This window comes from Beta vulgaris, chromosome 5 (genome assembly GCF_026745355.1).
Source record: "Beta vulgaris subsp. vulgaris cultivar EL10 chromosome 5, EL10.2, whole genome shotgun sequence".
Taxonomy (NCBI): Eukaryota; Viridiplantae; Streptophyta; class Magnoliopsida; order Caryophyllales; family Amaranthaceae; genus Beta; species Beta vulgaris.
The window spans coordinates 3,073,089-3,086,894 of record NC_079206.1 but is presented as its reverse complement, the minus strand read 5'-3'; the positions used below and the strand labels follow the sequence as shown (position 1 = coordinate 3,086,894).

At 32.9% G+C, this 13,806-nt stretch overlaps 2 protein-coding genes across 3 annotated transcripts; one reads left to right on the top strand and one right to left on the bottom strand.

Annotated features, from left to right (window-relative positions):
* Positions 1-818: 818 nt before the first annotated feature.
* On the top strand, positions 819-1,972 carry LOC104892217 (dirigent protein). The gene has a single exon (XM_010678079.3). It carries the CDS (start codon positions 868-870, stop codon positions 1,450-1,452), a length of 585 nt encoding a protein of 194 aa, XP_010676381.2. The 5' UTR covers positions 819-867; the 3' UTR covers positions 1,453-1,972.
* Positions 1,973-2,448: 476 nt separating this feature from the next.
* LOC104892215 (cation/H(+) antiporter 18) lies at positions 2,449-12,510 on the bottom strand. Of its 2 annotated transcripts, none has more exons than XM_010678077.4 (4): positions 12,380-12,510; positions 6,662-6,924; positions 4,194-5,195; positions 2,449-3,968 (listed from the first exon to the last, which is right to left on the bottom strand). In XM_010678077.4, exons 2-4 carry the CDS (start codon positions 6,851-6,853, stop codon positions 2,760-2,762), a joined length of 2,403 nt encoding a protein of 800 aa, XP_010676379.2. In that variant the 5' UTR covers positions 6,854-6,924; positions 12,380-12,510; the 3' UTR covers positions 2,449-2,759. The 2 variants fall into 2 exon arrangements, with proteins under 2 accessions (XP_010676379.2, XP_010676380.2); XM_010678078.4 differs by lacking the exon at positions 12,380-12,510 and adding an exon at positions 7,072-7,139.
* Positions 12,511-13,806: the final 1,296 nt, after the last annotated feature.

Below are 13,806 nucleotides of genomic sequence, written 5' to 3'. Positions count from 1 at the left end.
ATTATGTATATATTTTAGTACATATGGGTACTACAATCTTCTATATCTTGAATGTGGAGTGTTTTTAGTTGGTTCTGTTGTCACTTTCCTCATGTGCTAAGACTATAGATTAATGGACTTGACAACAATAGATGAAAAATGATTGAAGAGAAAAATGAAGAACCATTTTTTTTCCTTATCATGCGGTATAGAATTAAAGAAATAGGATGCTAAAGTTTGAAACATACTGCATTTGAACTCAATCCCCTTGAATCCTTCATTGTCCTAACAAATCTGTTTCATCATCATAAACACTTTGTCGAATATTAGTTTTTAATTAAGTTTGTCTTTCTATATGTCATCTTCAAAACTTAAAGTCAACATACATCATATAATCTGTAGTACTAACCAATTATGAATTGACACATATATACTTTATCCAATAAAGTATCGTTCTTTTAACCTAATTAAATGATCGATCTCTAACATGACAACTTAGGGCTTATTCTCTTCGACATAAAACAATTGAACTGATTGCAACTGAACTGAATTGAACTTATTGCAACTGAACTGAAATAAATTAAATTATAACTAAGAAATAATAGTCGGAGTTGAAATGAACTGATTGCAACTTAACTGAACTGAACTGAAAATAAGTTAGGGAGAACAGACCCTTATTGCTGATCAAGATCACAAATTATGTAAAGTGTACGTAGTCTCAAAATAAAAAAAAATACTATTTCAAGAATGAGAACAATTTCTTTTTATTATTTTTTGATGAAAAAAGTGAGAACAATTTCTATATATAGCTAGGTGTTTTAATATGATTCTCCACACAAGTGAAAGCTCATAACCTTATTGTTAAACAAGCATTTCACTCCCTCAAAAATGGCACTCAAATCATCAACATTCTCCCTTTTTCTTTTCTCATTCCTCCTTTCTACAATAACTCCCTCATTTGCTCACAATTACCCCCCAAAACACACCCAAAAATCACTTAGGAAGCCATGCAAAAGTATGAGTTTCTACTTCCATGACGTACTCTACAACGGCAAAAATTCCAAAAATGCAACTTCAGCCATTGTAGGTGCACCAGCTTGGGCTAATACAACCATCATAGCTGGGCAAAGCCATTTTGGAGATTTGATTATTTTCGACGATCCGATTACAATGACAAATGATTTTCATTCCAAAGCAGTAGGTCGAGCACAAGGGTTGTATGTTTATGATAAAAAGGAGGTTTTTACAGCATGGTTAGGGTTCTCATTTGTGTTCAACTCTACTGAACATAAGGGTACCTTAAACTTTGCTGGTGCTGACCCTTTGATGAATAAAACTAGGGACATTTCTATCATTGGAGGTACGGGTGATTTTTTCATGGCTCGAGGTGTTGCTACTTTGATGACTGATGCATATGAAGGGGATGTTTATTTTAGACTTCGTGCTGATATTAAGCTCTATGAATGTTGGTAATTAATGGTTTGATGATCAAGGATGAGGAGCTAGCTCGTGTGGTAGAGCTAGCACTCTCCTTTGATCTTTAAGGTCAAGGGTTCGATCCTTACCCCAGCATAATGCTGGGGTATTTTCTTAGCATGCATTACCAGATTCTTATTAAGAATGTAACACTTGAGGTGGGGAATGCATAATTTACCCCATTTTTTCCCCTAGATTGTTTTTGGTTCATAAATGTTGTTTGTTGTGTGGGTTTTTCTTTCCTCGTGCTTTTTCGTTTTGGGGTAAAAAAAGTCATTTGATGATGGAAAAAGAACTTGATCAAAGTCATTTGAGAATTGATCGAGTGATATATAATTGAGCATTGCAGCCAGAATGATAATCAAGTTGCGGATTTGCTAGTTAAGAAAAGTAGAACTAAGGATGGTAGTTGCAATGTAACTAGGATGTTCCTAATCCCCCAGTTGTTGTAACACGACTCATATTGCGGACGGTAAAATTCGTTCTAATATGATTATGTAATATGCGGCTTACACTTTTTTTTTTTTAAAAAAAAGTCATTTGAGAATGGAGCAAAACAAAGCGTACAGTGGTGCACGTAACATGAATGCAATATGATTCCATACTTCGTTAGGTTAATTGAGATGCTTAATTATTGACTAGCAAACTAAAAAAATTGCCAAATAAGGATAGGTAAAAATTTACTCTGTTCGAATGCTCGAGTCCAGTGAAAATATATTTAGGTGATAGATCTTTCGACTCTGTAATAAGAGGATCTATTTGTATTAGGTCATATTGGGTGAACTATTATGTTTCTTAATTATATCTTCTAAGCAATATCAATATTAGACCCATCATTTCCAGGTTGGGCAGAAATTTCACTTTTTGCAAAAACAAGAGATAAATCAAGGTATAGTACTTTGAGTTTAGGACAGATAGCATACAGGTCATTTTTGCCAAGTGAATAACATTTGAGCCAAAGTGCCAAATCCATCATTTGACTGGAAAAAGAAGTATAGATAGAATTATAGAATATACAAAATTATAAAAGCTTAAGCAAAAAAATGCATGTAGTAATATACTACCACAAGCTGATACAATCTTTGCCACATATTTACTTCTACAGCTTGTGTAAAGCCCAAGCTTTTCACTTCAGCTCAGTGACTTGTTTAATTCTAGTACAGAAATATCATTAAAGTTATATAGATGTCAATCTAACTGCTTTGGAGAAGACTAAAATCTACTTGATTTATGTATATAGATATCTCCTTTCCTGTATTCAAAGGAAAACACTGAGCAGAAGAAAAATGTGATAGTAAATCAAACTAATCAGTTTCAGCGCCATCAGTTGCTTCTTCTTCCTCTAACGACATCGGCCTCGAACCACCACTGAACTGATGAATCACTAAAACAGAAGCATTTGTTGAAACCTCCTGTGAGACCAACAACCCACCAATAGGGCCTAATTCCGGGTACTCGGTCTTTACATTAAGTCCAAAATTAGTAGCCGCCATACCTTCAGGTGATCTGCCCACCAAAACCAGATTACAACGGCTAAATTCTTTAATTACATTAGAAGTATCAGAACTTCCTTTCACTACTCTTTCCTCGTACTTAATAGAACCATCTTTTGACACCTTTTGTTTAATAACATCAATAACCTCCTCATCAGCTGCCTTGGAGTCTTTACCTGTACTACTATCACTCACATCAATAGCCACCATTTCACCTCCTTCCATGTTCGGATCAGCTTTGAAGTGGACTACAACTAGGGTGATCCCTGGATGCTCAGACATCCGTTCACCAAAGGCTAATGCCTCGCGATCATCTGGCCCACCGAAAAATAATATGGTGATGGTAGAGTCGACATTGCTGGCTGAAACTTGGGAGGAACCACCAAGACCCCGGTCTACTAAAATACCAACTGAGCAAGGAGTGTGTTGAAGGACTTTCTTGTTGATAACTCTGTATTCATGTCTAGTTGTTTCTAATGACCCATCAAACTTCTGGTGTTTGTGGAAAGGGAGGATGATGAGGGCAGCTCTTTTGCTCTCAGCACTAGCACATATGTCTTCATGCATGTCAGAGAAGTGGGAGATTGCTGTCATGGGTCTGATTTGGACCTGGCTAAGCTGCCCATACGCCTCAAAGGCAACCACAACTTGGTCCGAATCTGACTGCATCCCCTTATTCCAGAACGGAAGCCCATTGTTTCGGGCTTTATGGACCATACGAATTGCAGAAGACCTCTCTGAGAGCTCCATGAGATGCATTGCATAGACTGCAAGCCCTTGCTTCTTCTCTGTTCCTCGGGAAGCTTCAATTAAGTTGATCATCGTTGGTATGCTCCTTCCACTGTGGAAGCATGCCATGACTCGGAGTTGAGCACTGGGGTCCTTTCGTTGGACTGTCCTTAATTTATATGCGCGTCCTCTTTTAGCTGGTTTATACACCGCCATCACGATTGGTGTTGTCATGAACGTGGTGACTAAGGCCATCAAAACCATAATTGCAAAAGTTTGATCATTTAGCACCTACAATAATCAACCAAAAAAAGTCGGATTAGTGTTAATTACACAAATCAACAAGAGATTTAAAGTGTGTGCTCTTTTCTAGAATTTTGTTGTGCTTAGATGAACTGAACTTATTACAGCTCTTTTTATAACTTATCTGAACTTATTTTTCCTAAAACTTGTTTCTTTTATGGTGAAGAAGATGGAACTTAAAACTAAAATCAAAGATAAAGATGTTAGTAGTACCTTTCGATCTTTACCAATATTCAAGACAATCAGCTCCACCAAACCTTTGCTGTTCATTAGAACCCCAAGAGCAACAGACTCACTGAGAGGTATTTTACAGAGGCGAGAAACCACAACAGTTCCAACAACCTTGCCAAAACAGGCAGTTAGTATAACAAGAAGTAGAAGCCCCCAGGACTGAGCCCCTTGAATGGTGGCTACATTTGTTTTTAGGCCGCTTGACGCAAAGTACAAAGGAAGGAGAAGGCCAGACACAAGATCTTCAACCTTTTCTACCAAGGCACCAGCTAAAGGCCCATCTTTCGGGGCTAGAATTCCAAGAACAAATGCCCCGAAAAGGGCATGAATTCCAATAGTATCAGTCACAAACCCAGCTGCCAAAACTGCAGCTAAGGTACCACAAATGTAAATTTCCTCCACCGGCTCACCATCCGGGCAATGCCGAGTCATCCATTTAAAGATGCGCGGGACTATCAGAATGCACAAGCCAACAAAAGCTGCACCACATAAGAATACCCACAAGGAAATAAGAGGAGATTGGCCGGTGCCAGAGAGAGCAATGGCTAAAGCAAGGAGAATCCAGGCTGCCACATCGTTTACTGCAGCTGCTGACATGGCCATACGGCCCACATCAGTGGTAAGGAGCTTGAGCTCGGCTAAAATACGGGCTAAGACAGGAAAGGCAGTAATTGATAGGGCAACTCCCATGAATACAATAAAGGGAGCTTGGTTAACGCCTTTTGAAATGGTTGCCCTAAGAACAAATGATGTACCAATGCCCATAGCAAAGGGTAAACTGATGCCTGCAAGAGCGATGCTCAGGGCTTTCTTGCCTGTCCGGCGTAAAGCTTTTGGGTCCAATTCTAGTCCAACAAGAAACAAAAAGAAGATGAGGCCAAGATTGGCAAGAGTGTCCAATACCGGCAGACTCTTAGCAGGGAATATCGTATGTAGGAACGCCTCACTACGACCAAAAGCAGATGGCCCTAAAAGTACTCCTCCCTGTTAAATCAAGACAAAAATGACATTGAAGTCTCACTGTCAGTTGAAGATTACACTATAAAAGTTCAAATTAGCCATTTATCACATCTAGTTTTATAATATAAGTATGCACACTTTACATATTTATGTCCCTCCATCATATTTGCAGTTACAGAATAAATCACAAACTTTGGCAACAGCATATCTTGAGTGCAGATCCAAGCAATACAATGGAAGAGTTTAAAATCAGAATAGTTTAACAGTTTAGATTCACTTAAAGGTTGATGAAAGCTGCAAAGAACTCTTATCTTTCCATCATTGGAAAAGGGAAAAAAGGAACAGTGGGATAAAAGTCCTCCAAAGTATACATGTTATTTTACAAACCAATTCAGTTTATCTTAACGATTGTCAGTTTAAAAGTTTCAAACACCCAAAGCAAGCAAAACATCTTTTGGTGCACCTCACTTCTCTTTATTTAGACTTCTTTTTACAATCATTCTGCAAAACACTAGCATGAATAAAAGTTAGTTTCTAGCTTCCTCTTTCAGAAATAATTGGTAATTTTAGAATAAAGTAAAACTGTAAAAGGCTTAAGCGTTTTAAAGTGTATGATCCACTTTCTGTGGAGAACCTTAAATCGTGTTAGTTTAGTCTAGTAATTATTTTCAAACGGCTAATAAACACTTCATTACGTGTTCATTCTTAATTGAAGGTTTGTGCTTTCTCTTTTCGTAAATTCCTGTGATACACTGCCATATATGTGGGGATAAAGAATGATGCTCCTCCTTAAAGTAGTCTTAGAAAGACAATTCAATATAAGCGTTGTAATAATAACAAAACTCAATCATGGAAAACATCACGACCTAACAATTTGACAATTAAACACTTTTCAGGAATCAATATAAGCCGTCACTTACAGAAAAGCAATACATTTTTTTAAACCACAAAAGATTCTCAGGTGCCTAATCAGACAAAATGGTTAACAAAAGAAATCATTTTTTTTAAAGCTATAGGAGTATATACCTTGTACTTCATGATTCATAACTAAAAGTAAAGAAGTATTGCTAAGCTACTGAAACTCAATTAACACAACTAGTAAGAATTTATGTGATAAGCTAGCTAGGCGTATATATAAGAAGGGATGTAAGTGGTTTGAATAAGATGATGGAATTTTGGATTTTTTTTGGTCTCAATTGGAGTGCAGCATCCAAACATATACATACATACGTACATACATACATGAAATATAAAAAAGTTACTCTTTTAGTGCTACCAATGAGGATTATTGTAAGCTAAAACTCTATAGGTCTCACGATGAGAAACTATGAGACTGTATCACACAAGATTTTGGTGTTAACATAACATGGACTTATACAATATTGAGATACAATACTAAAAGCCAAGAAGTAAAGCTAATCAACACAATTTATAGTTACATGTGAACATCTAGATGACTGAAATTGCCAAAAAGGTGAAAAAATACTTACAATGATCTCAGCAATGACACGAGGCTGCCTTAGAGGTCTAAGCAAAAAAGCCAAGGTACGAGTGAGGACGATAACAAGGATAATTTGTACGATGACAAGGGGGAGAGCAAAATCAAGAGGGTTCTCTCCTTGGAAGACTCCGGTGGAGGTAGCCGCCATGGGCTTCGGACAAGCAGTAACATTTTGAGCCATGTTGAGATAGAGTACTTGTGATCAGAACAATCTAAGGAACAAGAACAGCGGATGAATCCCTCACTAGTACCCTGTTTATATGAAGAAAAAACTTGTCAGTCAAAATTTTCATGCACTATCCTACATACATACATACAACTTTTTAAATACTTTTGAACTCTTGGTTGCATTTGAAGTTTATATGATTATAAAATTCCAAGAAAAAAGGATAGGAAAACCTCAAAGCAATATTATGCACAAGAAAGCCAGATAATACTAGTTGTTAATGCAAGGAAAGGTAGATAATAACACCTCTTCTCTGAGATTTCGTTTTTATAAACTTTTCCTGTGTACATAAAAGTCGACCACAAGCCAAGATCATGTGATCACAGCTAACTAGTTAGGATTCTCTACTTCTTCTTATTTTCTCCTTTTTGTACCACTAGACATAAAATCTCATTTTCCCTGTGACAAAATACTATGACTTTGCCTTGCAGTTGGGTATTAAGTTATTAACCATCTTATGAGTCAAGATATCACAATAGTCCTACGTAAAATACGCCAGCCAAATTAGTGCAAAGTTTTCAAATCAAATTGTTCTCTTTGTTTCAAAATACAAAGGAGTCTTAAGGGACTTGTCAGATACCTATGTTGCTCAGACACGGATTGAGTCTCTACTTGGATACGGGTGTTCAAGTGTCCGACTCGGCTATTTTGTAGAATAAAAACAAGTTTTTAGTTTAAAATGAAATATCCAAGTGAAATGTGATGTCGGACATGACACGACATCCGGTTTTTGAGGTAAATGAAGGTGTCGGAGTAACATGATACTACTATATCATAAGTGTATTTCAGTACAATAAATAATATTTGCCTCAATTTAACATAAGAAAAGATAATATTGCATCGATCTTCTAAAAAAGGTTTGTTAAAATGACAAGCAACTTGGAATGGAGTACATGTGAAGTTGCCAAATTCAGTAACTGAGCCAAAATTATCTAGAATTTCAATCAAATACTACTATATAATACATCTTCTTCTTGGAATAATGCTTCCTATTTTTCGTTTTCATCCATTTCATAAAGTTCTTACTACTTCACTATAATTCTTAATTTGGCATATGATTATTTTTCCTATTATTCGGCCACTTAATTTTACACTCTTTCACAACCACTTTCCTCTATAATGTACTACCTCCGTCCCGTTGGATCCCTCCGTTCCAATTTAGGCTATGTTCAGTTCACCTTATTTTTGCTTATTTCAGATCTAATCAGATCAGATCAGATCAGATCAGAAAAAATAAGTTCAGATCAGATCAGAAAAATAGTCAGATCAGATCAGTTCAGATCATATCATGCTTATATTTAAAAACTTATTATTATTAAATATCTTTCACTACATATTAATAAAAATTATAATAATTGAATATTAATAAAGTACTCATTGAGACGAATCAAACAAGACCCCACATGACTATATTTTTTCTTATATATTGAGAAAAATCTAAAAGATTATCTTATTGTGAATAGTGTCAAGATTCTAAGTGACAAAGATAAAAAAATACAAAGGGGGTATTATTATTTACTAGTACATTTGTTCAAAAGAATTTATTATTGTTGTTGTTGTACTTATTAATTATTAATATTGGTAATTATTATTAATCTTGTTACCATTATAAATGTCATTGTTATTATTATATTAAGTTATTTTGTTGTTATTAAATAATAGAAAATTAAAAGCCACGTGTTAAGAACATAAGATTGACGCAAAAATAAGAAATATATAAAATATGATATCTCAAATTCATGATAACGAAACTACTATGTTCGGATTACATTTCAAAATAAGCTAAGTGTGAGATACAAATTATAAATTTAGATTCGGTATACCTCTTCCTACCGAATTTCAAATCTCTCTAGCTATTTGAAGTTGCACGATATTTATTTATTTTTTGCTCAAGTCATAGTTGTTTGTATATCTTTGTCTATTTTATATGGAAAAAAAAGAGTTCAGTTTGCCGACTTCTCAAGTGTGAAACTTTTTTTTAAGGGAAAGTGTGAAACATTGTATAAGTGCTCTTATAAAATAATGACTTGAGTTATATAATTATTTTTAGTAATAATAATAATTATGATTATAATTATTATTGTTCTTATAATACTGATAATAAATTATATTATTAATAATAAAAGTTGTATAAAAGTTGTAATAGAAATAAAATGATAATAATAGTAACACTATAAAGAATATCTTATAATGTATTGCATAATAATGATTTACAAAGTAATAATATAATAGTAATAATATATTTTATAAAAGATAAGATCTTGTTGAAAAAATAAGTTCAGATCAGATCAGAAAAAATAAGTTCAGATCAGATCAGAAAAAATAAGTTCAGATCAGATCAGAAAAAATAAGTTCAGATCAGATCAGATAAGTTCAGATCAGAAAATTTCAGGTGAACTGAACATAGCCTTAGTTGCTACATTTTGACCGTAAGCACTATTCACGTCATAACTTTGACTATGTTTTACTCCATATACATAAGAAAAAAATAGTTATGTTGGATCTTGTTTGATTCGTCTCAATTTATATTTTCCAAATATATAATTTTTATAATTTTCTTATATGTAACTCAAGATATTGATATTTGAAGTTGTATCTCGTAAACTGTGATAAAGCAAATGTAGCAATTAAATTGGGACAAGGAGTAAGAAACAAGAAAAGGTCACTTTTTCACTCTCTTTCCCTCGCCTTGATTTTTGGTGCTACAGTGAGTAGGAAGAACTTCAACAAAAGATGAGAGTATTTTGGAGAATTTTTTAAAAAGTTCTGCTTCATGCAAGAAAATTGTCTAACTTACTTACTTACCTAATCAGTAATCCCTTAGCTATATACTACTACATGTCTACATAACATCATCTTTACATGAAAACTAAGACTTTACTCCATTTTTGGCAAAAATCAGCAGATTCATCATAGTTAGGAGATTTTACCAAAACCAACCGCTAGTTCAATTGTATCCTGAACCGCGATTTGTATTAGAGGTTTGATCCAAATCCGCTAAACTAATTTTTGGTAGTAAGTGAAGACCCTACTTCAAGCTGGAAAATTATTACTTTAAACAAGGATATATCCAAATTCAAATAGTACTATAGGAGTTAATAAGTTTAGATAAGATCTTGTAACGTTAGGTACGACAATCCATACAAAGAAGGAATAAAATCAACCCTATGAAACTTTCTTTTAGTGCATTTTACTTAGGTAGGTATCGACTCCCGTCGATTTGCGAAATGTCAGTTTCGTCATTGCTTTAGGCTGCGGATTTTATGGCCAAGAAGGCGCATCGCTACCCTACGTTACTATACTGGTTTCCACCGTACTGTATAGATTTCTCCCTTATCAACCGAAAGGATGTTATTTTAGGCTGGCCTGGACTATAGGGTTAAGCCTAAGTTTGTTTTCCTTATAAAAAAATTGACATGAAAGACAGTTTTGGATTTATATACCTGGCCTTAATATCGTCTATAGTCAAATAATTACACCTCATATCTAGTTGCTAACCCAAAAAAAAAAAAAAGAACAGAAAAGTCATGACAAATTCATCATACATGAACAAATTGTTGATTTACTATAAGTAGAATATTCTGCACAATTGAAAATAAGGTTTCTTAAACAAAAGAAATTATCTGGCTTTTAAAAGTTCTGCAAAGTGTGTCCAGATTCATTCATATGTTACATTTAGAAGTTTAAAGCCATAATGATAATCTTACTGTTGCTACCAGTATAAACTATTTTATTCCCAAAACGTGCTATCAGCTATGAATCTATGATCCATGAGCAATAATACGTTGACCAACAGAAAATTGACTTAATGCTAAAAAACAAAAAAAGGATTCCATTTCTAGATTTTTATATTCATTTGAATCAAATCTGACAAGTTAATTCAGCCCCATCTGTCAGGAATCAAGATGGGAGCAAAATAGTAATAACAACTCAACTAGTCAGTTCTTTTAGTTTATTTTATAGTCCATTCTTTGATAAATACTCCATCTGTTTCAATTATTTGCGTCCGTTCTCTCTCCTAGCATATAACTTTCTTTATTCACCACCTTAATTCTTGTATAAAATGAAACGATGGAAGTAATAATATACGAAGAAAGTATACAAAAAACTATAATATAATTACAAAGTAAATAAAAGATGAACAAATTACTCATTCTCTTAACCTAGTACAATATGATTTAGATAGCGTAACACAAGATTTCACGTCAAACTATTCGTTCATAGCTCATGGTCCCATACATATTCCTTTTATTTGTAAGACAACAAAAAAGTGATACAAATGGAACTAAATCTCGATTTAGTACTCTAATTTAAGACTTTTATCATCAAAGTAGAATATATTTAAAAAATACCCAAGGGCACACGGGATATTTTATGTGCAAACTAATAACGAAAAATTAATGCTAATAATTCAACCTGTGGCCAATTTGCTGAATTTAATTCAACCTCTTAATTATTTTTTAATATTTTCGACTTTTTGGATAGCTTTCTAAAATCATCTGCACTCTTATTCTAAACTAGATATCCTAACACAACTTTACAGATAGCAGATAGAAATCTCTATTATATAAAGAAAGGGGGCTTCAAACAAAAATACTGAAAATAAAATTATAACAATCAATCACAAGTCAACTAAAATCATAGAATTGCGTAATTTACATTATACAAATCACTCAAATGATAAACTTTACAAAAAAAACTACAAAATTCACTTACAAACTGCAACCAATACACTAAACCAATCAATTTTACAACTAAAAACAATTATACTTTCTCATAATTTGAATCTTACTTATATCGAAGAAAATCGAGTTTATGTCGCAAAAAATACTAATATAATATAAGATAAGACTCCTAATAAATATAATACTTCAATATTCCACGTCAAAATTTTCATTATTTTCACAAGTTCTCTCAAAGTTTGACATTATTCTTACATACTCAAAAGGTGGAATTAAATTGAGCGAACGAATCAAAGGTTAAATTATTATAATCAATTTTTTCCGTTAATAAATACGGTATGCGTCAACTATAGGCCTATGCATGATGAGCGAGATACAAGTGTAAACAGTTATAAACACATATGCCCTGCAACTGGCCAATTGCACTCCCCTATTATCGCTCTTCTACTATCACGATAACAATTAACACCTCCTCTTTCAAAAACTCTTGAATTTGATCGTACAAACAAATTAATATTTCCAAATTTCACACCTCAATCAATGCAATTCTTCTCGATTTCTTTTGAAATTTAAACATTGAATTTCACAATGCGAATCCAATAAACTCGATTTATAACCATAAATGACTACTAATAACTAAATTAATCACACTACTAATAAAACTTGTAAATTAATAATTATTTTAAATTGTTTAAATAACTAAAGTATCACTGTAGAATGAATTTTTTAAAAAAAATTGCATGAGAAATTCAATCAACACTGCGAATTTAAACAATTGAAGAAGAATTAAGAAAAAAACCTGGAAATTTATATTGATGGTAATCCAATTATCGTACGTTGTCTTCCATGAAAATTCTTTGAATCTTAGAGAGAGAGAGAAAGATTAGGATAGAGAGGAGTAAATTTTGATCGACTAATAATAAGTAACACTGAGTAAGGAAATATGTAAATAGAGTTCTGTTTAAATAGAACCGCGTAGTACGGAAAAGACGATTTTGCCACCCTATACTTATAAAAGTCTATCTGAGAACTTGGATAATAATAATAATATTTTGAATACGGATATAATTCTATCTTATTTCCGTATTTATTTGTTTTTCTTATTTGGCATTTGTTTTTGGAAAAAAGCGAATAATATTTTGAATACAGATATATTTCTATCTTATTTCTGTATTTATTGAGGACCTGTTGATAAGAAGAAGGATCCAGATTCTATTGGACCAATACCTCGTTCAGGTTAGCCAATTCAACTACACAGGTGAATGCTTGAGACTTTAAGAGTAAGGGGAATATACTTTTGTAAAGAAGCGAATAATATTTTGAATACGGATATATTTCTATCTTATTTAAGTAAATATAAAGAGTAGAACACAAAGTGTTTATATGAATAGTTGTTGTGACGAAAAAGTAATAGATAAGAAATAAAAATAAAAATACCTAAAAATGAAAATAAAAATAAAAAGAAAAAAATAGCTAGACAAGTAGGATTAAATTTGATGTTAAATTTGATGGACGAAACTACCCCTGGGACACTGATCTCCGAGGTATTGGCAAAGAAAAGCTTAATTTTTTGGCGGAACTTTGTGGCTTTTAATATATTTTTATAATAGGGGTTGTGGCTCCCATTTTCTTCCTATTTTAAGTAGCTAAACAAAAATTAAGCTACTATAGTTTATTTTTCCTGTTTTTTCTCATCTTATGACTATTTTTTGCAATTATTTGCCGCTTATAACTGCTAGGTAGTATAAACATATATAGTATAAGATTAGTAGTGATTGAGTGCTATAACAAATATTTTTATTATATGTGTGAAAGTCTCCATCAAAAAAGAATACTAATTAATAGTTTTAATCATGATTTTTTTTAAGGAGAAGTTTTAATAATGATAACCCAACTTTAAATTTGCATCCTTTTTTTAATTAATTATTTAGAATAGGGAGGAAAGATAATTAGAGTTTTGGATGAAAATAATTTTATTATAGGTTGAACATACTATAATATATTGCATGTAACTATAGTCTATAGGTGCAAATTCAAAAAATATATTTCTTGAATTCCTTCGATTCCTTTTTTATGTTAATACTCCCTCTATTTCTAAATATTATCTTTCTATGCACGCGATACGTGCGTCGATTATTTGAGTTTGTTCTTAATACATTTAATCTAAATATAATTTTAGAAGTGTGATTTATAATTATTGTTGTACAAACTAATGTAAAGTGATTA